Source organism: Podarcis muralis, chromosome 13 (genome assembly GCF_964188315.1).
Source record: "Podarcis muralis chromosome 13, rPodMur119.hap1.1, whole genome shotgun sequence".
In the NCBI taxonomy this organism is placed as follows: Eukaryota; Metazoa; Chordata; class Lepidosauria; order Squamata; family Lacertidae; genus Podarcis; species Podarcis muralis.
Genome location: NC_135667.1, coordinates 1,460,676 through 1,477,385, shown reverse-complemented (window position 1 = coordinate 1,477,385; position 16,710 = coordinate 1,460,676). Strand labels below are relative to the sequence as shown.

Sequence of the window (16,710 nt, the reverse complement as noted above, 5' to 3'; positions counted from 1 at the left end):
ATCGAGAGAAATTCATGGTTCAAAAAGGTACAAAAGATGAAAGTGTTGAAACTCTTTTACACTCGCCTCATTTTTCTAAGCAACTGGGGACAGGCTCGTCTGTTGTTAGCAGGGGCTGAAAATGCAGGGAAGACGCCTTCTGGATCTCAAGAGGCAGGGAGTTCCGCAGGGCAGCCGCTGCCACACTAAACCCCAGTTGCCGGGAGCCCTTTTGGAGGCGAGGCGACCAGAGGAGGACGCCCTAATCTGGTGCTGGCAGACTTGGGTTCAGCTCCTCTCCTAGGAAAGTCCCAGTGTTGTCTTTTGCTCGGGGAGGGCGCTGGAAGGGGAGGCGGGCGGTGGGGGTTCAGGAAAGGAAACCACAGAGGGTCTTCCGCTGCTCAGGGCGCAGGAGATTAGGCTGTGGGTTCGAGTCAGGGCGCCAGAGAGAGAGAGAGCAAGCAAGGCGTTGAGTGTGCCCAGGAGAAGCAGAGGAGGAAGGTAAGATTCAGGGTGTGTGGAAGACATAACTTTTTTTGCAGAGGGGAGGGAGTTCTGCTGGAAGACCCCACGGCCTGCTCTTGCCAACCCGGCCGGAAAAGCAGCGGGCAAGCTTTTGGGTGCAACAGAATTCCTCGTCAGGCTGGAACGAGAAGGGGAAACCATGTTCTTAGCTGTGGCGAGAAAGGTTGTGGTTCGCTCGCTGGAAAATGGAGTGTTTGTGTGTTCTGCAGTCAGGATTGATTGATTGATTGATTGATTGATTGATTGATTACCCAGCCTTCATCCTAAGGTCCCAGGACGCATCAAAACACAATATAATTAAAAACGACTTTAAGTAACTGAACCACCCCAGAAATAAGGTGGGTCGTAAAAATAACCCTCGAGTGTCAAAAGAAGTCAAGCCAGAGAATGAGAGTCTTCGGCAGGGCGCCGCTCCTTAGGCAGGGAGTTCCTTAGGCAGGGAGTTCCACAGGTCAGGGTCGCCACAGAGAAGGCAGGCCTCTCCCCCCGGGATGTCCCCCCCACCAAGGCTCCAAGGATAGAGGGAATCCCCCAGGGGCCCCCTCTGCTCACCTCAGCACTTGGACCCCTGCTGCTCCTGCTCAGAGGCCTTCTCCCTGGCCGACGTCAGAGGCCTTCTCCCTGGCCGGACCCTCGGGTGGGCAAGTCCTGGGTGCAGGCTGGGCGGGTGGGGGGACACGGCAGTGATGCTTCTGCAGCTGCTTGCAGGAAGCCCCAGAGGACCCCCCCCCACATAAAAAGGGGTCAGGGAGGAGCGCACGCCTCTCTCAGCGTGCAGAAGTAAAGCTGGCTCGGCTTCCCAAGGAGAAGGAACAGTATTCTGCACGTGCTCAGAGACAACCTTGTTCTTTGCTCGAGGCGATGCGCTCAAGCTCAGCAGACGCCCCTCTCTGCGCCCTTTCCCCCTGACATCCCAGACGGGCCTGAACAGGGTTCGCACCTCATCCTCAGGACCGTGGGTGCGCGCCATCCTAACGCAGAGGTGCGGCGTCACCTGCACATGGCTGCACGTAGTGTGCGCGATGTCACAGGCACCATGCGCAGCAGGCATGTACCTGGGGCATCGCAGGTCCGTGTTGCAGCGGCCAGCGGGGGCAGCTCCTTCTCTCTGCAGCCAGTGAGGCCCCCTTCTCCTTGGGGAGGGACTCGGGGACCCCTCTGCCTCTGTGCCCGAGCCCCCCACGGAAAGGGGGCCTCGCTGGCTGGCTGCGGAGCGGAGAGCTGAACTGTTTCTCTTGGAGGCAAGACCACCAGCTTTGCCCACTGACTTTGTGGGTGTCCGGCCCACCCCCAATTATATTATTCTGGGTGGCCCCTCTGTGACCGCATGCCTTCCTCTCTCCCGCCTCCCTCCCCAGCGATGCTGCCTTGCGCCCTGCGCGTCCTTCTGGCGACCCTGGTGGCCGCGGCCGGAGCCCCCGACGCCGCGACGCCGCCCTGCGAGTCGGAGATGAACAAGATCAAGGACCTTCTGCAGGTGAGCTGCGTGGGGCGGGGGCTGAGCAGCGTCCCCGCCGGGCTGCCCACGGACACGGGCATCTTGCTGCTGGGCTCCAACCGCCTGAGCCGCGTCTCGCTGGCCTCCTTCGAACACCTGAGCGCGCTGGTGGAGCTCGACCTCTCCAACAACAGCCTGAGCGCCCTGGACACCGGCGGCGGCGCCTCGCTGCCCGCCCTCCAGCAGCTCGACCTGTCGCACAACGGCCTGCAGAGCCTGCCCGCCTTGCAGGGGATGCCTGCGCTGAGGCGCCTGGCCCTGGCGCACAACGCGCTCTCGCGGCTGCCGGCGGGCGGATTCCGCGCCCTGCGCGCCCTGGAGGATCTGGAGCTGCAGGGCAACGGGATCCGGGATCTGCCCGAGGGAGCCTTCGCGGGGCTGCAGAAGCTGAGGGACGTGGACCTGGCCGACAACCTGCTGGAGGAGCTGCCCCGGGAACTGCTGGCCGGGCTGGGCAGCCTGGAGATCCTGCGCCTGGAGAGGAACCGGCTGCAGAGGGTGCCCGAGGGCTTCTTCCCCGAGGAGAACTACTTCGCCTACCTGTACCTGGCGGAGAACCCCTGGGTGTGCGACTGCGCCCTGGTCTACCTGCGCAACTACATCCTGGAGTACGAGACCAGCGTGTATACTCGCGTGCAAGGCCCCGGGAAGGAGATCACCGAGAACAAGCCCGAGAGCGTGGAGTGCCAGGCGCCCGCGCCCGAGAAGGGGCGCCCCGTCATGGACTTCCAGGCGCACTGCCAGGGGCCCGAGGGAGACAGCGACGGGGGCCAAGGGGAAGGGGGCGCCGCCACCAGTGAGCCCCACGCCACTGTCCACACGCCACTGGTCTCCAGCACCGCCGCGCCGACCACGCGTGTCCACACCCCACCCTCCACCGCAGGGCCAGGCACGAGTGTCCGCACCCCACCCTCCACCGCCGCGCCAGCCACGAGTGTCCGCACACCTTCCACCGCCGCACCGACCACGCATGAACGCACCATACCATCCACTGCCGCGCCGACCACGCGTGTCCGCACCCCACCCTCCACCGCAGGACCAGCCACGAGTGTCCGCACACCTTCCACCGCCGCACCGACCACGCGTGAACGCACCGCACCCTCCACTGCAGCGCCGACCACGAGTGTCCACACCACACCGTCCACCGCCGCGCCGACCACGCGTGTCCGCACCCCACCCTCCACTGCAGCGCCGACCACGAGTGTCCACACCACACCGTCCACCGCCGCGCCGACCACGCGTGTCCGCACCCCACCCTCCACTGCAGCGCCGACCACGAGTGTCCACACCACACCGTCCACCGCCGCGCCGACCACGCGTGTCCGCACCCCACCCTCCACTGCAGCGCCGACCACGCGTGTCCGCACCCCACCCTCCACTGCAGCGCCGACCACGCGCGTCGCCACACTTGCTCCCATCACCACCGCACCATCTCCCCGTGTCCCCACTACGGCTCAAGAAAACCTCCCCGGTCCTGTTCTCACCTCCACCCCGGAGCCAGCCGCTTCCACAAGTCGCATGCTGCCCGCATCAACTCTCCAACCCCTTCCGACGGCGGTGGCTGCCACTTCTCGTCCTCTGCCAAGTGCCACGGCCTCGCCAGCCCTGCCACCTCTCAGCACTTCAGCTCCCAGTCGCTGCCCTCCTCCCGCCCCTTGCCACTGCTCCTTGCTGCCAGCCACAGCCCCGCAGCGGAGTTGGCACTGGTCGCCCAGGACCTGGGCCGGCTGGATGGCTGCCCACTGCTGCCTGCTGCGCCTGGTCCTCTACGCTGCCTGCCTGGCACTGGCGGTGCTGCCCACCTTGGCTCTGCTGTGTTGGTTGGGGTGGCTGTGTGCCAGCTTGCAGCGCCCGGCCCTGCGAGGTGGGGCGGGGCCCCGGCTGGTCAAGTACCGCCAGCTGCAGCAGAAGGGCGCTCCCCGAGGGTGGCAGCTGGAGGGGCTCCAAGCGCAGGGTCCTCTGGCCGTGCCCCGCACCTACCGCGTCTGCAAGGTGTTTGAGGCCGCCCCCTCCCGCCACGTCAGCTGGCTCTTCGTCAGCCTGCCGGGGCCAACGCAAAAGTGGCCCTGGCAACGCGGGAGAGGCCGGGCGCCCTCTGCCTACAGCTTGGGTCGCGGGCAAGACGCCATTGGGGCTGTGCGGGTGAGGCATGGCACCGGCACTTTGTAGGGAGGTCCGAGGGCCAAGGGACCCCCTGCGAGGGCAGGGATGGAGAATCGTAGAATCGGAAGGGTCCCCTTAGGGTCATCTAGTCCAGCCCCCGGCAATGCGGGAATCTCAGCTAGAGCATCCATGACAGATGGACACCCAACCGTCTTAAAAACCTCCAAGGAAGGAAGGAGGGAGACCGTTCCATTTAGAGGCAGGGTCTTTTTGCATGAAAAGAGAGAAAATGAACTTGTAATATCAGGATTTGAAGACTGAAAATGAAAACTGGTTTCCAGAAGATAGAATGGTTGGATTTTTCTGAGTGGATACTGCATATTATCTTTCTTTAATCTCTTCTCTCTCCTCCTCTTCTTACTTTCCTCTCTCTCTTTTCCTTTCTTCTCTTCTTTTTTTAGATTAGATAGCTGTTTTATACAAAAAATATGCTTTGTAATGGGTATAAACTGCTGTATATTTTGGAATAAGTACAGTGGTACCTCGGGTTACATACGCTTCAGGTTACAGATACGATACGATATCTTTATTGTCATTGTCCCATACAATGAAATTGAAAAATCTACATAAGACATTCAAAACCCCTAAAAACTCTGAAACCCCAGCTTAAAATACAATGTACTATAAAGACTCCTTATGCTGCGTTTAGAACCAGAATTGCATTTGCGTTGAAACTGTTTCTCAGGCGGCTAGTCCTAGTCTTCTTCCAGAAGGCAGAAGCTGAAAGAGATCATTTCCGGGGTGCGCACTATCCTGCGCTATCTCTGCAGCTTTCTTATGGCACCTGGAAGCATAGATTTGATCCAAGGTGGGAAGAGTGCACCCAATTATTCTCTCCGCAGTCTTCACAACCCTGGACAGCATTGGTTTTTCCCTGACTGTACAGCTCCCAAACCACGCACACAGAAATAGTACCTCGGGTTAAGAACTTTGCTTCAGGATGAGAACAGAAATTGCATGGCGGCAGCAGGAGGCCCCATTAGCTAAAGTGGTGCTTCAGGTTAATAACAGTTTCAGGTTACGAACAGACCTCTGGAACGAATTAAGTACTTAACCCGAGGTACCACTGTACCACTGTTTTTTTCCTAAGCACATATGCACATGCGCACATAGAGAGAGATATGTACTAAAAAGGGGGGGGGGCACAGTCACAGTTTGAACATAGGGAGAGGCTGCTGGGTCAGGCCGAAGGGGTCCACCAAGTCCAGCATCCTGCTCTCACAGTGGCCAACTTGATGCCCAATATAGGAAACTAGCAAGCCAGATTTGAGCATAACAACCGCTCCCGCGTCCTGAGGTTCCCAAGCATTATTGTCCAGCTGCCCTCGGCTGCCCTCTCCTCCTCCATGAATTTTTCCCATCCTTTTTAAAAGCCATCCAGGACAGTGGCCTTCCCTGCCTCCAGTGGCAGGGAGTTCCATAAGCTTAACTCTGCACTGCGTGAAGAAGGGTTTTGTTTTACCTGCCCGGCACCTTCCAGCATTCAGCTTCATGGCTTGACCATGTGGGAGAAAAACATTTCTCTAGCTACTTAATCCAGGCGATGCATTATTTTATAAACTTCTAGCTTGCAGCCAGAAAAAAGGGGTCAGAGGAACTCACTCCCACTGCTTCGGATGCCTCCCTGTGAAACCCAATCTCAGAGCAGGAGACTCTTCCATCTCAGTCGTGGGTTTGAGCCCCACGTTGGGTAAAAAAGGTTCCTGCATTGCAGTGGGGGGGGTGGACCAGATAGCTCTGGTGGTCCCTTCCAGCTCAGCAGTTCTTGTTGTTGTTTAGTTGCTTAGTCGTGTCCGACTCTTCGTGGCCCCATGGACCAGAGCACGCCACGCCCTCCTGTCTTCCACTGCCTCCCGCAGTTTGGTCAAACTCAAGTTAGTGGCTTTGAGAACACTGTCCCACCATCTCGTCCTCTGTCGCCCCCTTCTCCTTGCGCCCTCCATCTTTCCCAGCATCAGGGTCTTCTCCAGGGAGTCTTCTCTTCTCCTGAGGTGGCCAAAGTCTTGGAGCCTCAGCTTCAGGATCTGTCCTTCCAGTGAGCACTCAGGGCTGATTTCCTTCAGAATGGATAGGTTTGATCTTCTTGCAGTCCATGGGACTCTCAAGAGTCTCCTCCAGCACCAGAATTCAAAAGCATCAATTCTTCGGCCATCAGCCTTCTTTATGGTCCAGCTCTCACTTCCATACATCACTACTGGGAAAACCAGAGCTTTAACTATACGGACCTTTGTTGGCAAGGTGATGTCTCTACTTTTTAAGATGCTGTCTAGGTTTGCCATCGCCTTTCTCCCAAGGAGCAGGCGTCTTTTAATTTCAGCAGTTCTAGGATTCTATAAACCCAGTGGTCGCTGACCATTGGAGAATGAATCGGTGCCTTTTTGCGGGGTCTGGCCCAGTTCTTGAATAAGACTAGATAGTAGGGGTTTTTTTGGGGGGGCGGGCAATGGGCTGACTTGCAAGGAGCAGGAATGTGCCACAAAAGTTGTGAGAGAGACTGAAAGGTTTTGCTTCGGTGCCACGTAGAAGGTAAAATAGCTATATAATGAAGTGAAAAAGGTATTTAAGTATAATTTTAGTAAAAAAAAACCAGAGGCGTTTTTGCTGGGGTTAATCGGTGAGGAAATAATAATAATAAAAAGATGTAAATTTGTTCATGTATGCCACAACGGATGCAAGAATACTTCTGGCCCAGAAATGGAAGCAGCTGGAACCCTCCTACACTGGAATATTGGCAGATAAAGATGGTTGAGTACAGCAAGATCCAGAACTGGCGTAACGAACTGTTTCAAAAAGACTGGAGCAAATCTATATTTTATATGAAAGAAAACTGTAAACATTTGAAGACTTTTGTAGCTTTGAGCTGAAATGTTTGGTAATGTGGAAATAAGGAGCTGATGTACGTATAAGGAGGTGAATGTCAAAAGAAGATATAATGTAAAAAAAGTGGCTATAGAAATGCAAAGAAATTTTAAAAGATGTTTGGAAGTCAGAAAGAGGGAGGGAAGGAAGTCGATGCTTTGTGTGAGCAATGCTTTAAGTTATGGATTTGTGTAATGAAAGATGGAAAATCAATAAAAAGTATGTTAAAAAAATAAAATTAAAAAAAGGTAAAATAGCTACCACTGGGCTTAAGGACTCAGCACCAACTCCAGAATGGAAAGACACCCACAACTCCCTTGGGGAGATTTCCCTTGGCAACAGTGTGTGGGGGGAAATCACAGAACTGGAAGGGAACCCCAAAGGTCATCTTGTCCAACCCCCTTCGATGCAGGAACCACATCTGTTTAACCCCCCCCCAAAGGAGAGCCTGCCACCTTCTGTGCCACCGCCAAACGGCTCTTGCCAGCTGGCACTGCCAGGAAGTTCTTCTCAAGGTTGTGTTGGAATCTCCTTGCCATTTGAACCCATTGCTTCAGACCCTACCCCCTGGGCAGAGGTCACTGCCAGACCCATCTGCCCTGCACCCCACATTTAGGCAGGACCCCCCATTCCGCAGCAGGTGGGGAGGGGTCTCCTCTGCTTTCCACCCCCTCATTAAGCACCTATAGATCTATAAAGGTGCTTAACGATAGATATAATGGTCTCCCATTTTTTATTTTCGGCACCCACAATGTTGCGGGAGGCCCTGCGAGGCTCCAGGGAACAGCCAAGGTTTTGCAGGAGGATAAAGGATTTTTAAGCGGTGAAATGCTAAGAGAAGTGTGTTTTGGGGGGAATGTTACCCCAGAAGAGTGAAGAAAGGCCCTGATCTTCCCCCCACCATTCCTCTCGGCCCGCCAGTCACTTACCTTCCTTCTCAGCCTCTTCAAATGCAATACAAAAAATAAAGGGGGGTCCTTGAGCTGCCCACACCTGAGCGACGTTCTGGACCTGAGCAACTGGGCTACGGATCTCGCTGGTCAGAAAGAGCCAGCGGTCACTCCTTCCAGGAGAAGGGAGAGAGGCTTAGGGTCCTCATATTTACAGGACCGCCTCTCCTGGTCCGCCCCACAGAGGACCTTAAGGTCCATGAAGAACCATAGTTTAGAGGGCCCTAAGGAAGTCAGACTATCCTCCCCCAGGGCCAGGGCCTTCTCAGTGGTGGCTCTGACCTGGTGGAATGCTCTGTCCCAGGAGACCAGGGCCCTGCAGGATTTAACCTCCTTCCGTCAGGCCTGTAAGACAGAGTTATTCCACCTGGCCTTTAATTTGAATTCAGCCTGATCTTTTATTCCCCTTCCTTCCTTCCCTCCCCCTCCCCGTTTTAGGAAGATTACCTGCTCTGGGATCCCACAGCTAATTCTCCCCTGGTCTCCTCGCTGGCCCAAATAGGACTCATTTAGCCAGCTAGCCCTAGTGATCATCTGTTTATTGGATGGATTTCCCCCCTAAATTGATTTTTGAATTCTGAATTTATTGTTATTCACGTTTTATACTGTATTTTATGCTGATTTTTTGTTGCATCAATTAAGTGTTTTAAATTTGTTGTTAGCTGCCCTGAGCCCGGTTTTCTGAACCGGGAAAGGGTGGGGTATAAATAAAATATTATTATTATTATTATTATTATTATTATTATTATTATAATAAAAACAGAGTTCCCCTCACAGGGTTGTCCCACCACCAGGGACCTAGACTGGACTTTCTACGGAGCTGAGCAGCCTCGCTGCTTCCTTGTGAGTAAACCACAACTCTGGTGTTGTGTATAGGCAAGGATTGGTCCAGTTTTGGAACCACAGGATCCACCACATGCCCAGACGCTTGGAGTTCCTGCTGCTGGGAGTTTAGGATCAGAGCTAAGAGGCCAGGACACTCTTCTGAGATCTGGGAGAGACTTTAGGAGCACGGGCTGCCCTTACTCTCCGAGTAACTTACAAGGGAACTGCCTGGGAAATGCAGAGGGTGTTGGTCTCAGAGTCCCGGGGTCTTAGCGGGTTTATTGGGGTCTGCAAGGGAAACGAGCAAGTTGCCTTGATCCTGGGCTAGGGTAATGCAGCTGTCCCTGCTTCTCCCAGCAATTCGCGCATCAGTTGAACAGAGGGGTGCTGGGTGCTCTGGCTGGGAACTGCTTTGCTGCCTCTGCTCTGTAGACCTGAAGGAGCATCTCCAACCCCATCGTCCAGCCCGGACGCTGAGGTCCAGCTCCGAGGGCCTTCTGGCAGTTCCCTCCCTGTGAGAAGCCAAGTTACAGGGAACCAGGCGGAGGGCCTTCTCGGTGGTGGCTCCCGCCCTGTAGAACACCCTCCCACCAGATGTCAAGGAAATGAACTTTCAGAAGACACCTGAAGGCAGCCCTGTAGAGGGAAGTTTTAAATGTGAGATGTTTTATTATTATGTTTTTATACCTGTTGGAAGCCACCCAGAGCAGCTGGGGCAACGTAATGTTATTCTAAATGTAAGAAAAGCTTTCTGGGTCAGGTCTCTGGCCCAATTGGTCCAATATCCTGTTCTCACAGGGGCCAACCAGGTGACTCTTTTGGGAAACCTGCAATAGGGTCCAAGCACAAGAGCCAATCTCTCCTCCTGTGGTTTCCGGAAACTGATATTCAGAAGCCTTGCTGCCTCTGTCTTTGCAGGCAGAGCACAGCCTGTTAGAATTCCTGCTCCGTGATTGCAGTCATGGGATTGTTGTCTTTCACAGAGTGGGAAGTGACGGCGACAGGATGTTTGTGTTCCGCGAAGTGGGACTATTGTCCTTTGTTCTTTTTCTCTTTGCTGTCTGATGCTAGAGAGAGAGAGGGAGCCATGTTGCAGTGCTCCGTGTGTCTTTATATGTAAATAAGGTAGATTAGCCAAAATGCTGAGGTTTCATGCTGAGCCAAGGAACGGAGATCGTCCGGTGGGCTGGAGGCAGCTGGGGGCTTGCAAATTGCCCCCATTCCCTTGGAAGCATCCCAACAGCCACTTCCAGGTTGCTACTGGGTGCAAGGATAGAGAGACCTGGGCGCCCTGGGAAAAGAGAGACAGCCACGCGAGGAGGACTCACAGATTTTGGTTCTTTTATTAAACAGATGTTGTCTTCATCATCATCATCATCATCATCCAAGGCCACCGCTGATTGCTGGAGGGTGGGGTGGGGGGCTGCTCCCTTCGCCCACGCTGGGGTCCGGGAGGGTTATATACAAACGCAAGCGAAAATACACAAGAAACCAAAGTTGCCCAAGGAAGGGGGGGGCGGGGAGAGGGTTGCGTAAGGGGATCTGGCCTCGTGGCCCCCGCCTCTCTCCAGCAGCCGGCCGTCAGCGCCCCCCATGGGAAGCCCCAAACCCAGTGAGGAATCAAGGGGGAGGGCGCAGCAAAGACAGGCTGTTTGCTTCTGCTTAGGGCAAGAAGCCAACTTCACCTCCTGTCTCCCCCACAACACCCTGGGAAGGAAAAAGCTGCCTTGCAGGGTTTGGGGTGGGGGGAGACACTGCCAAGCCCCCCCCCAGCTTCCTGCTCCCCCTTCCCAATCCACTAACCACCCTGATTAGGTGGGCCCAGTTAAAGTGCTTTGTTAGTTAATTACTTAATTGCCATTACAAAAAGGAATAATTAAAGCAAAATATACACAGCTCCCCCCATGGGTGGCTGGGGGGCGGGAGAGAATTCTGATATACATCCAACACACGTCCCATGGCTGGCTGGTCGGGGGGGCGGGGCGGGTCAGGAGGGAGGGGCCAGCGGTTTTGCCCCCCAAAACTTACTGGTGAGCCAGGATGGGGAGGCAACCTCATTCTCAGTCCCTTATAACTTCCCCACGGATATGAGAGGGGGGGGGGGACGCCAGCAGGTGGAGATGCTTGCCACGTGCTGTAAGATTATTTTGGGGGGTGGGGGGTGAGTTTCACATAGCCAAAGAGGTCTGCCTGCAAGGGACATGGGGGAAATGGCTCAGAACGGGAGAATATCCACACTTCCTCCTCCTCTTCTCTCCCCCCTCCCCTCCGCAAAAGTGGCCCCCAGCTACTCCCCACACCCTGTTCCCATAAGCTGTGGGGAGCTGCAGCTTTCCCTCCTCCTCTGATTGGAAGGTAGGAAAGGGGGGGGGAATGGACGGGACTCCCAGCTGCTTTTATTTACATGATTTGGCTTTGATAATAAAACCCTGCCCCAGAGGCCGTTCCACGCCCCCCCCATCCTCTTTGGGACACTGAAATACTGCTGAATTCTGGGACGGGGGGGGGGGGGATTTAGGCATCGCTCCCCACGCCCCTCCCCAACCGCCCTGAAGTGGGACCACCGCAATAGGCAGCAAGGGATGGCTATCTTTTTTAAGGACTGGACCCTTCCCACCCCAGCCATGCACCCAACTTCTTTCCTATCAGAAACAGAAGAGTTAAATGGGGGCGCCGAGGCCCCCCAAGGGCAGCCGAGAGGAGGGGAGGGCGGGACTGAGAAGTGGCCCGCCAAGGCATCGCTTTCACTTTCACGGGGTGGTCTTCTCTGGGCCGTCTTGAGCGGGGCATCTGACGAGACCCTCCTTCTCCCCCCCCCTCCGCCACGGAGTGGGGCAAGCAGGAGGGGCGGGATGGGGCGAGCCCCCCTGCCCTCACCAGTTCATGATGCAGTTCCTGTTCAGGGTCATGAAGTAGACCTGGCTGCTGCCCCCAGAGCGAACGGAGGCGAAGAAGACCTGCAGGGAGGGACGAAGGAAGGAGGACGTGAAGGAAGAGCAGGCAGTCAGTGGGGGTCAGGAATCACCCCCCCCCCAAAAGTCCCTCTGCAGTCAAGCAGCGGCCCTCCCAGTGGCCATGCTAGCTGGCTCCGATGACTGATGCAGCAAAGAGGAAGAGGAGATTGGCAGGGGGTCAGCCACGAGTGCCCCCTCCACCCTGCTGGCAGCAGCAAATGTAGAGCCAGCCGGGATGGCGCAGTTGTGCTTTGAGACAATAAAAACACACACACACACACACACACACACACCCCGCCGGCCCCCAGCTCAAGTGGCATCTGGCAGGGCTCGATCCAGGAGGCGCGACTCGCACCCACCTTGTCGTTGCGCTCGCACAGGAACTTCAGGCGCTGTGCCCGCTTGTGCATGAAGACGCCGTCCAGGTGCCCTGTCTCTACTGAGCGGATCTCAATGGCTTTCTCGCCCCAACCCATGATCTGATTGGAGCAGATATAAGCTGAGGGGCAGGAGGAGAGAAAGGGGGACAGGTGAGGCTTCCTCGCTGATCACGGGGTGTGTGTGTCCCAAGCCCACAAGGAAGGCAGGAAGCGGCTGCAGCTCTGCAACGGGTCCCAAATGCAACTCTGTCACGGGACGCCCCGGGGGCCAGGAGGGTCTCTGCCCAGCTCCAGCTGTTCTGCCAGCTGCAGCCCCTTTGGGGCCCAGGTGACACGGCCACCGCCCTCTGGCAGCTTCCAGATTAGAATACAGTGGTACCTCAGGTTACATAAACTTCAAGTTACATACGCTTCAGGTTACAGACTCCGCTAACCCGGAAATAGTACCTCGGGTTAAGAACTTTGCTTCAGGATGAGAACAGAAATCACGCAGCAGTGGCGGGAGGCCCCATTAGCTAAAGTGGTGCTTCAGGTTAAGAACAGTCACCTTATTGCTTTTATATACAGTGGATGCTCGGGTTGCAAACGTGATTCGTGCGGGAGGCAACCCGCAGGGCCGCATCTGTTTGCAACCCGCAGCGTCGCGTCTGCGCGGGTCGCGATTCAGCACATACGCAAAGCACGATTTAGCGCCTCTGCACATGCACGAGTGCCGAAACCCGCAAGTAACCCGTTCCACTACTTCTGGGTTTGGCGCGTCCGTAACCCGAAAATGCGCAACCTGAAGCGCCTGCAACCCGAGGTATGACTGTACTGTATTGATCTACTGCCCAGATTCGTCTTTCAACATCGGGGTAAAAACTAAGCATGAGGGGGGAAATTGTGACAGTAAGAGCTGTTTGACAATGGATCAAAGGCCTTTGGGAGTTTGGGGACTCCCGATACCTTGAAGTCTTTAAAGCAGAGGCTGGATTACTATCTGTCAGGAATTCTTCAGCTGCCGTTCTTTAATAATAATAATAAATTTTGTTTATACCCCGCCCTCCCCAGCCAAGACCGGGCTCAGGGCGGCTAACACCAGGCATAAAAACAATTGATTAAAATACAACTTAAAAAGAAGATTAAAATACAACATTAAAATGCAGCCTCATTTCAGTAGAAACTCAAATCAAAAGCTTTTTGGGGATGAAACTGTCAAATCTTCACCAAGGCAGGGGGCTGGACTAGATGACTCTGGGGGTCCCCTTCCAGTGCTACAATTCCATGGTTCTGTGAGGCTGCTGCTGGAGACTGACTTTGGGACATTCGGCAAGGAAAGGGGCCCCACACCGCACAGAGCTGCAACACTCCCCCTGTTGCATCGCAGCCCCCTCAGCGCCTAGACTGCAGCCCCCGCCCCCCCGAGCGCCCCCTGCTGCTCCAGGCTTACCGACAGAGGTGGGCATCTCCCCCCACTGCAGCACAACGTCCTTGATGATGCGCCCGTAGGTGTTGACGTAGACGCCCTCGTCCTCGTAGCAAAGGAGCATCTCCATCCCTTCGGTGTTGGTCAGGAAGATGATGGCATGGGGGGTGACCTGCGACTGGATCTGGGGAGGGAGAAGGGGAGAAGGGAGGCTTAAGTGAGGCCCACCCGCCAACCCCCACAGCCTGCTCCCTTCTTCCGCCCGCTGGGCAGGCTTACATGTACTGGTATATAGATGTCGTAGTTGTTTCCTGAGTCCACGTCGATGGCGTGGAAGCCGGCGCAGGATCCGTAGATCACTTTGAGCCGCTGGCCCTCCTCCACCGTCAGCTCCACCAGCAGCGGCCGGTGAGGCAAGTCAGCAAAAGACTGGAAGACAAAGCAGGGGGAGGCAGGAAGGGTGTTGCATTTTGGGGGGGGGGTTCTGGCCACGAGGAGCCACCCAGGACCCCTTCCAACGCCACAATCCTATGACCTCGGAAGGGGGTGGACGTATCAGGGGTTCTTCAGCGGTCACCCCTTCACTGCACCCGGGGGCTGGGCTAGATGGCCCCTGGGTGCCCCTTCCAACTCGGACGCTCTCCTCCCAGTCACCAAATCAGTCCCCTCTCCCCTGAGCCTTCCAGCCAAGCCACACTTTTGTGAGGCTCCCGCTGCTATCAAAACCCGCTCCCCACGCTGAAAATCAGGGGCCCTGCCGTGCAGATTTCAGGGTGTCCAGCAGAGCCCCAAAGGCTCCCTTCTCCCCCAGGGAGCCCCCCCCCCCCCGATTCCAGCCTCCCCAGTACCTTGAAGGCCATGAATTTGTGGTAGGGCTTGGGTGCCCAGGCATAGACTTCCACTGAGTTCTTGAGTGCAATGACCAGGAACTTGATCCGCTCGTATTTCACTGAGGGAAAAGAACCAGGAAGGGGGGGGTGGGAAATGTTAGGGCTGGGCCCCACACCTTCCCTTCATAATCTGGGGCAGTTCCAGGCTCAAAGGGCTTGCCGTGCTGGGTTCAAGAATGACAGGGCGGGTTTGGCCATGAGAGATGGATTGTTGGACTGCGGAACTCCCTGCCACTGGATCCCAGTAACTGGGAATTGCAGGAGGGGAGAGTGTTGCTCTTCTGCTTGGATCCTGCACCTGGGCTACTCGTTGAGGCATCAACATTACCATAATTGGTGGGTTTGGCCAAATTTAATTCTTCCGGGGGCAGAAGGCTTCTGGGCTGAATTGTCAACGTGTCTGCCCCCTGGGGTGTGGTGGGGTCTCCTTGCCCTGACCGCTCAGCCCGGGACCCACACCCCACTTACCCACGCGGTAGTGGACACAGCCCTCCATGTCCCCCACGGTGGTCCAGCCTTGCTTCTTCTCCACTTCTGGGTCGTTGTGCAAAATTTTATTCCGCAGCCAGGAGAGGTAGTAGACGCGAAGCTTGTTCCTCTTCCCTAAGGGGGTGGAGTGGGGGGGGGGAGAGAGAGAACCAAGGATCCTTTATTCACAGGTCAGGGGAGGGAAAAGGGGGGAAGAGGGGTGTTGGGGAGTGTGTGGTTTCCTGCAGGATGTGTGTGCGCAAGAGATTCCTGTGGCCTACAATTCCAGAGCCCTCTCCTTGGGCAGGGCTGGGCTTCCGTGTCAAGGCGCTCGGCAGCCAAAGGGATGCCCATGGCAGAGAGTCAGGTCATTATTGCCAAAGTTAACACTGACGAGCCGATTCCACAGATCCGGGAGCTATAGAGTAGTTGCCACCATAAAATTCATTTCCCTGCAACACACGCAACCAGAGACTGCGCCTGCGTGGAAACTCCCTTTGCTCCTCCCTTTTCATTCCCCTCCTGGTTCCAGGAGACAGGGGGAAGGAGCGGGTGGGGAAGCCCCTGGGTCCTTCCCTTGCGGGACCTGCCTCTTCCTCCTCTATTTCCACCCCATTCTGTGCCCCCCTCCGGCTCTGAAGCGTCTCCTGCCTCAGACTCCTGCCTGCTGGCCGGGGCAGCTCCCCACAAATCACTGGCCCCCTCCCCAGTCAGACTCTGGCCCCCTTTCCCCTGGGGTGCACCCTCCGCAGCGTCCTGCCAGTCTCTGACATCCTGTAGCCCCTGCAGGAGTGCAAATATCCAGAGTGTGGGGGGTCAGGTGGGATTACTATGAGGAACTATAAACTATGAAGCAAGCCACTGTGTCCGCGATGAACACATTGCGTTGACTGGGTTTGATTCATTGACAATAATTTCTGATCAAATCCCATAAGCCACTGCCTCTCTGTCCTATTTCTCTGCCTGACAGGCACGTAGAAGCATTCTAAACACAGGCCAGTTGCTTCATCAGGCATCCTGGGTCATAAAGTTAGCTTTGATGTAGCTATTGTAGCTTGATAATCTTTAGATAGATCTTAACGGCCAGGAAGAGAGTTCACAAAGAGATGGTAAATTCTCTTTCCTTGTCATTCTTCCGTCCTCTCCTGTTTATGACCTCCAGAGTTTCCTAAAAGCATTCCTCTTTGCTCCCTCTTTTATTTACTCTGAACTCCATATGCATGCTCAGAGTAGTCTTTGTAGTTAAAAGAATTTCTTCGGATCTGACTTTGTTCCCACGTGGGGTTTTTTGAAATGTTCAGAGGAAATCTGATTGGTTCTTACGAACACTGTGTAAAAAGTTCTTTCGTGAATAAAACGACCTGGGCCAAGGGGTGGACAGGGATTAAAATTATGCACTCCTCCCAGAGTCTTGCTGGTCAAGCCTTGTGTGTATTCTATTAATCAGAGTCCAACCCTTCCTTGCTTTGGGAACGCTACAAGCACCCCCCTCTCCCTCTGGGACTCCAGGCTTCTTCTCCCTGAACCTTGCTGTGTGTCCATATCAAGAAGTACAGGGCTGCGGGGGGACTTATGGGGAGGCCCTAGGGGGCCAAGGCCGGTCCCACTCCTCACCCGAGATGGTGGTCAGCAGGTTGAGCCCTTCCAGGACGTCCATCTGCTGGAAGCGGCGCCGGTTGATGAGGGTGTAGACCTTGCCTTGTCCACTCCGGTCCAGGAGCATCAGCCCGTTCTCGGTCCCCACCAGCAAGTTGACCCCTAGAGCGTGGGCAGCGAGGCAGAGGGTGAGGGAGAGGCCGGGGGGATGGGGAGGG

General features: G+C 55.7%; 2 protein-coding genes across 10 annotated transcripts in view; one reads left to right on the top strand and one right to left on the bottom strand.

Moving 5' to 3' along the window:
• The first annotated feature begins 337 nt into the window (after window positions 1–337).
• LOC114582702 (uncharacterized) lies at window positions 338–8,164 on the top strand. Its single transcript, XM_028703934.2, has 2 exons — window positions 338–480; window positions 1,863–8,164. The coding sequence occupies exon 2, from the start codon at window positions 1,865–1,867 to the stop codon at window positions 4,169–4,171; it is 2,307 nt and encodes a 768-aa protein (XP_028559767.2). The 5' UTR covers window positions 338–480; window positions 1,863–1,864; the 3' UTR covers window positions 4,172–8,164.
• Window positions 8,165–9,438: 1,274 nt separating this feature from the next.
• Window positions 9,439–16,710, bottom strand: part of MINK1 (misshapen like kinase 1) — a 56,315-nt gene continuing 49,043 nt past the window's right edge. For 5 of the 9 annotated variants that reach the window (XM_028704218.2, XM_028704219.2, XM_077916730.1 and 2 more), the window contains 8 exons: window positions 16,511–16,654; window positions 14,897–15,031; window positions 14,387–14,487; window positions 13,818–13,967; window positions 13,563–13,722; window positions 12,113–12,252; window positions 11,677–11,756; window positions 9,439–10,090 (listed from right to left, as the gene is read on the bottom strand). In XM_028704218.2, coding sequence (XP_028560051.2) covers window positions 10,057–10,090; window positions 11,677–11,756; window positions 12,113–12,252; window positions 13,563–13,722; window positions 13,818–13,967; window positions 14,387–14,487; window positions 14,897–15,031; window positions 16,511–16,654 — 944 coding nt within the window. In that variant the 3' untranslated portion in view covers window positions 9,439–10,056. Of the gene's footprint in view, window positions 10,091–11,580; window positions 11,757–12,112; window positions 12,253–13,562; window positions 13,723–13,817; window positions 13,968–14,386; window positions 14,488–14,896; window positions 15,032–16,510; window positions 16,655–16,710 lie in introns of those variants that run through there. The other 4 variants (XM_028704221.2, XM_028704224.2, XM_028704225.2 and 1 more) reach the window with 1 other exon arrangement.

Bases quoted from the DNA above. Each gene is read 5' to 3' on its own strand.
- LOC114582702 (XM_028703934.2), top strand. From the start codon at position 1,865: ATGCTGCCTTGCGCCCTGCGCGTCCTTCTGGCGACCCTGGTGGCCGCG.